The 7,363-nt window shown below is 36.1% G+C and overlaps 1 protein-coding gene across 1 annotated transcript in view; it reads right to left on the bottom strand.

Moving 5' to 3' along the window:
- The window catches only part of LOC106868261 (uncharacterized), a 7,953-nt gene extending 6,457 nt beyond the window's left edge, over positions 1-1,496 (bottom strand). Inside the window, exons 1-2 of the mRNA XM_014913436.2 lie at positions 1,164-1,496; positions 214-244 (exon numbers count right to left, since the gene is read on the bottom strand). Coding sequence (XP_014768922.1) covers positions 214-244; positions 1,164-1,317 — 185 coding nt within the window. The 5' untranslated portion in view covers positions 1,318-1,496. The remainder of the gene's footprint in view (positions 1-213; positions 245-1,163) is intronic.
- Positions 1,497-7,363: the final 5,867 nt, after the last annotated feature.

Below are 7,363 nucleotides of genomic sequence, written 5' to 3'. Positions count from 1 at the left end.
ATATATATATATATATATATATTTATAGATAGATAGATATATACATACATACATACATACATACATACATACATACATTCATACATACATACTTAATAGAGAGAGTGGGTGAGACAGAGATAGACAGGCAGATAGGCAGAGTGAAGAGGCTTATAAACGAGTATTGCGTATTGCTAACAAAATTTTAAATATATTGGCAGAAAATAGACTTACAATGGTTGTGACGTGTTGTAATCTGTAATTCCTGTAAAGAAAGTGGAATTAAAATATGCGTCAACAATTTTTACTGTGAATATAGTGCAGATGATTCAATTTGGAATCGTGAATATAATACAATAAATATCACTAAACGTTTGATTAAATGCGATTTGTCTAGTAATTTATATTGATTATATGTAATTCATATTGATTATATCAATTATATGTAAGTCACAAAATCTGGACTTTGGATTTAGGAATAATTTCACAATTGAATTAATGATGGTCATTGTGCGGTGGGAAGTTAGACTGAAAAATGCGGTAGTATACAGAAAATAAATAGAATACAAGTTTTTATCAATTTCCGAACTAGCGACAATACCGGAGTGTTACAACCCGTTCTTTTGAATGTTCTAAAGCTTATGAATTTTTTACAAATCCGATGAATACATTCGAGTAAATAAGAATTAAACATATAGAAGCTATACAAATTTATTAACTGCTATAATAACACAGTAATTTGTGATAAAAAGAAATATTCTATAGAGAAATATGCAATTTTGAAATTAATAAAATTTGTATATCCTACTTTGTAAGTGCTAGATAATACGAATACATCCTTAATATGCAGTAATTGCACAATAAGAAAATATGTAAGCGAAAATTATTAATATTACGAATAAGCATTTTGAAATAATAGAAGAAAAATACAACTTTTAAGTTGAAAATTTCAAGAGCTAAATATACGGGGAGTGCTTCCATCCACTGTTATTATTTTTTTTTTCTTGGTGTAACGATTTCTAACACGCTCACAAGGCCGATATATTATGTGGAAATTTCAACTCAAAATCTAAATGAATATAAATAAATTTTGCACGATGATTTTTTTAATTTTTATTTGAGATCAACACTTTTTTTAATGTTTCTTGAATATATAAAATGTAGCATAGTAGAATATAACTTACGTTCATAAGTTTCATCAAATCCTTTCCTATCAGAATCTTTTGATCTAGTCGATAGTCTTCCCTCATAATTCGCTTTGGATTGTGACAATGGATGTAGAAGGTTAGGATTTCTTATCGAACCATTATATATGCTATTCTCAGATTCCATGTACATATCGTTATTTACTATAGTCGGTATAGGATTGCTTACAATAGGGTTACTTAATCCAATTCCGGATTGTGCTTGATAGAGAGATTCCCGCAATTTCTTTATTTGCAGCGTTTTAGAAATTTCTTTCTTTCGGTTTTCTTTTAATCTGTTTCCAAATATAAAACAAACGATTTATAAGACACTAGAAAGTATAGATGATATTTCAATAAAATAATGTACCTTCTTTAGTGTATTACATTAATCATTTTTCAAATGCTATATACAATTGTCAGGCTATAATTTTTCTATATATATCTAACAAAACCGCTCATTAAAAGAAAACCAAATACTGAATGCAATCAAAAGCCAACTGTATTTATATTTTATCAGATTATTTGTTTTCTGACAAACATTGAGAGATTGTGTTAATACTTACATGTACATCACCTTTCCATTGGTTATATGATTGATTGTCAACAAATGGAATACTTCTAAAACCGCTCAGAGAACGAGGGTGGGCTAAATAGTTCATAGACAGTCTATAAATGAGTGATACTAGAGCTGTGAAATCTTGCATGCATTAATGTCAACCCTCCTTATAAATAACTGCATTGTTTCTCCAGGCAAACTCCCATTTGACTGTTCAAAGAAGACTTCAAAAGTTAAGAGTAGTGATTCCACTTGAATGTCGACAAAATTTGGCATCGTGGCGTTATCAAGTATCTGCAGATAAAATGGTTTAGCCCCCAACGACCTTCATACTGACATGGTTGCTACATAAGTGGGAGACACTCCAAATTTACCAACTGCGCAAAAATTGGCAGCTAAAGTTAGGAGTGGGAAGGAGAGTCTTAAAGATGATTCAAACTCTGGACTTTCTGCAACTGCCACCACTAAGGAAACCATTGACCATATTCACCACATGATAATGGGTGACAGGCAATTGACTATACATAAAATAGCTAATGTGATTAGCATATCCTGTAAGAGGTTTGAGAATATTTCTGCACAATGAACTTGGCATGGCGAAGGTTTCTGCTTCATGGTTGCTACGTCTTCTAACACCTGGTCAAAAACGCACCGGGATGATGACATTGTTTCAGGCAGATTCAGCTCATTTTCTTGAACGTTTACTAATCTAAGATGAGTGTTAGATTCACCACTTTTAACTAAAGACAAAGTGACAATCCATGCCGCGGAAACACTGCTCCTCACCTACTCCAAAGAAGGCTAAGATAGTTTCATCTTCAGCAAAATTGATTACCTCAGTTGTTTGGAATGCAAAAGGCATTATGTTTATTGACTATTTCCAAAAGGGCTCCACTATCAATGGAGAGTGCCAGCTTGCAGAGGCAATTACGAAAGGGCCATCGGGAAAAGCAGAAGAAAGGCGTTTTCTTTCTCCAGGACAATGCTACAGCACAAAAGTCGTTGCTTTTAGTGACTGTTGTGCATTATAGTGGATTTGATCTGGTTGATCAGCCTCCTTACTCTCCTAATTTGGCCCCATCTGACTGTCATCCGTTCACCGACATAAAAGAAGATTCAGAGGGAACCAGTATCGAAGTGATAATAAATATCTGCTGTTGGTTATTGTTTTGACTAATAGGATTTACGCTTCTTCACCAATGGGATCCAAGTACTGCAAAATCGGTTTTAAAATGTATGGACCGCAAGGGGATCTATATTGAAAGACAAAACTCATTTAGTCAGATTCCATGACAGTATCTTGTTCAACCACCGAGGTTGACTATTCTACCTATATGTCTGTGCACAAATCAGGATGTAGTGTATGCCGAAGGCTTGCAAATCCAACGGAGGCGTCTAGACACATTTTAAGATCCACAAAGAACAGAACGTATCTGCAACTCTTGGTGGTCCAAATCGGAGGTGCAATCTATGTGGCTGTCTTTTCAGAACATTGGTTTAAAATGCCACATCAGATGCCATGATGATGCTAAGGTGTACGTACCGGAGGTGGTCTGTGGGTGTGTTTGTTAGCTAACTTCTACATCCTTTTATTGATTTTTATGAAACTTGACACGTGAGTAGAATTCATGTCTGGAAACCTAGCGACATACTTAGATTGTTCAAAATTCGATAATAGAGCCTCTGGAGGGGATCCTTAATATAGCCAAGGGATATAACCCATTCATCTTCGTAAATTATTTTATATAAATCAAATTGAGTATGCATATTTCTTAGCATTTGAACTGTTAGAGTTATTGTCGCAATTTATCCAGCATTAAACAAGTAAATAATATTTTCCTAAACAATAGATCCACTTATTTCGATTTGTGACTTAATCACGAATATACCAACAGTAGCGCCACTGGGGCTAATGATTGAATTTTGTATACTAATTATGATAAAGAAAATCATGTTACCTATAAATTCATATTTAAAAAGTTATTAGCCTTTAAAATTTTCAAAATTTGGGTATTTTAGCCTACTATAAGCGAGTATTTTACTAATCACCGTTGCGAAAAACTCTGTTTCTATAGTAACCAAAGATGCTGCGGATGCGCACAAGTAGGAGGAGATAGGAGAAAGATAATCTACTATAAAGATACTCTTGTGTTTTTCTCCATCACAACATATGAATGAGAAAGGAAAGGGTGATCGATGAATATGGAAGGAAAGGGTAACGGCAAACTGGTGGGAGGGTGAACGTTCAAAGAAAAATCAAATAGCGTTTCAACTCTATGTGAGGTTATATATATATAGGTGTGTGCGTGTACAAGGGAAGTATGTGAATGTTGGTGAACATTGACAAATGTGTTAACTTGGTTTACCATGCATATTTATATATAAAATGCTACAATTAGCCATCATTCTTGACGGAAGGGGCCCCGCTAGCTTATTTTATAAAATCCTAGAGCGTATTGCAAACTTTCGCTCTTGAATTTTTAACTAATCAATGTCTGTTTCAGAGAATGTTTTGGCTGTTACTTCTAGTATCTCCTGTTGGTTTGTTTGTTCGTAGCTTTTAAATATTTAATTTGCACGTGAATGTTTTAATGTTAACTTCATTCCTCTATATTTTTTTTTGTTATAGTTTCAGCTTAGAGCTGCGGCCATGCTGATGTACCGCCGTTTTGCTGTTATTACTCAGAGCCTCCTCTAATATGTGGCACTTCGTGAAGAATGGAGTTTGATGTAGCTACCCTCATTTGCACCTCTTGCTGCGAGGCAGGTTCATCTGGGACTCTCGACAGGAAGAGGTCCAACCTCGATTTAAAAACCCCTACATCCACTTTGTTCAAGTTCCTCAGGCTCTTTGGGAGAATATTAAAAAGCTGTGTGCCCCTGAAACACAAACTGTTGCAGTAACTGGTCCTGAAGCGCGATGGCATTGCTGGGATCTTTGGCACTATGCAGTGTCATCCCGTTCTGGCATTGGTGTAGCTTTCAATGCCAAAATTTGGCACAATTCCTTCCAGGATCTTCCAGATGTATATTACTGCATACCTCTCCCGCCTTCTCTCCAGAGAGTAGAGTCTTAGCTGTTTCAGCCTTTCCCAGTAGCTGAGCAGTTTCTAGCAATGTTTTGACAAGCTGACCCCGCCCACCTGCGCCCCACTGATGATGGAAAAAGCAGCGATCGCGCTGTTTTCTGATTGGCTGAAAGTTCTCATAATTATCCAACTTTGAACACCTGTATTATTTTCGCAAAATTTTTCTGGAATAAATGATTAACAAATTCGTATTCAGGGTCAAAAATTACATCTATATTACACATTAATTTTTTTTTAACAATGACTGTAAACAGTGACGAAAAACATAAAGATCCGCCGACTGTATCTTGTTTCTAAAAGGGTAACAACATTTCTATAGAAAATTTATAGCGATTTAGATGAAAATTTATCGCGATTTAAACGAAACTATTTTTTAATATTTATTTTAGACACACATTCAATTTTTGTTTGTAAATGTCTGAGGTAAGAAAAGAAATAGGTTATGAAACTTTGAATCATTGAAATTTTAAAAAGCATGTGGTGTTATATTGCTTATTCATGTGTGTGAGCATGTAAGGAAAAGATATTCTGTCAGATGAAAAGAAAATAGGACATAACACAATGTCGCTTTACCTTCAGATTTTGTCTCATATAAATGCAGTGTGTTTATGTAGGATACATATGTGCGTGTATGTGACAGTGTGGGCGTGTATTTATGTTGTTCTCACGTGTGCTGGTGGAGGCGCAATGGCCCAGTGGTTAGGGCAGCGGATTCGCTGTCATAGGATCGCGGTTTCGATTCCCAGACCGGGCGTTGTGAGTGTTTATTGAGCGAAAACAGATAAAGCTCCACGAGGCTCCGGCAGGGGATGGTGGTGAACCCTGCTGTACCCTTCCACCACAACTTTCTCTCACTCTTACTTCCTGTATCTGTTGTGCCTGTAATTCAAAATGGTCAGCTTTGTCACTCTGTGTCACGCTGAATATCCCTGAGAACTACGTTAAGGGTACACATGTCTGTGGAATGCTCAGCCACTTGCACGTTAATTTCACGAGCAGGTTGTTCTGTTGATCGGATCAACTGGAACCCTTCACGTCGTAAGCGACGGAGCGCCAACAACAATGTGTGCTGGTAAAAATATTAAAAAATCGGACTCAGTATATAATGTAGAGTAGGTATATTTCTCCTTATCAACGCTAACGTTAGACTGCATAGATGTGTACCTTAATAGCTAATTTGCTGTCCTCAGGATTGCAGGGATGGGATTTCGACCTTCAGATTGTAGTGTTGAATTCTTGAGTGTTAAATTCTTGAGTAAAATACTTTTTCTCATTTTGTTCTAATCCACCCAACTAAGAAACGAGCAGCAGAAAGAGTTTTACACGATTAGAACGACCTTCTTATATAATATGAACATCACTTGATTTATGAATTATCTGTCTGGAAAATGTAGAGGTTGTTAACATTGCCACTTCAATCATCTCATACAGCAGTGACGGTGTTATACTCTCCGTCGCTTCTACACCATGGATACCGCAATGGATATTTGGTCGCATGTGTCTCTTACCTGGCCAATAGCCTAAAGCTATATAAGTGGCTCAAAATCCAAGACTTTAGAGCATGGTACTAATACGCACGCGCGCACATACGCACGCACATACAAGCACACATACATATATAAATATATCATATTTATCTATTTATCGACATATATGTACACATAGCCCTATGTATAGCTGTACACACGTACACACGCACATAAATATACTTATACATATATATATATATATATATAGGCTATGAGAGGTAATGATGTCAATAAGACCCAAATGTGTGAGGTAATGCGGAGTAAGTGCTATGGATAGACCATAGTTAAGCTCCAGGTTCGGTGATTATGCCAATGAGAAATCCAACGTAGGTCTTATATCAGCATGTGTATATATAAAAAAAAATTTAGAATGAGATAAAAATCCAAGTGTGTGAAATATTTTAGAACACTTATAAATAGAAGGTCTTACAGCTGTTTCCGGGATATTTTATATATCCCTTCATCGGAGACGGTGCGAGAAAAAGTTATGTAAGACCTTCTATTTATAAATGTTCTAAAATATTTCACAGCCTTGGACTTTTTTCTCATTCTGAATATATAAAGCGTTAGGAAGGGCATCCAGCTGTAGAAACTCTGCCAAATTAGATTGGAGTCTGGTGTAGCCATCCGGTTTCACCAGTCCTCAGTCAAATCGTCCAACCCATGCTAGCGTGGAAAGCGGACGTTAAACGATGATGATGATGATGATGATGATGATATATATACGTGCACACACACATACATATATATATATACATATCAGAGAGAAGGGGAGAGAGAGAGTAAGGGAGAGAGTGAGTGGGAGAGAAGAAGGAAGTTAGACAGAGGCATTACTGCAGGTGTGTGACTGCAAAAGTTTATTTTGACGACGCCATAGTCTATATCTCAAAACTATTTATCGTAGGATGGCAATAAAAACAAAATAATCTGATTGACAAATACTTGGCGTCAGTATGTTATTCTACATTAAAATGGACGGACGCCCTACTGTGATGAATTTACAATGTCTGTCATTCCAAAACA

This window comes from Octopus bimaculoides, chromosome 9 (assembly GCF_001194135.2).
Source record: "Octopus bimaculoides isolate UCB-OBI-ISO-001 chromosome 9, ASM119413v2, whole genome shotgun sequence".
In the NCBI taxonomy this organism is placed as follows: domain Eukaryota; kingdom Metazoa; phylum Mollusca; class Cephalopoda; order Octopoda; family Octopodidae; genus Octopus; species Octopus bimaculoides.
The sequence above is the reverse complement of the archived record's forward strand: the minus strand, read 5'-3'. Positions and strand labels throughout refer to the sequence as shown.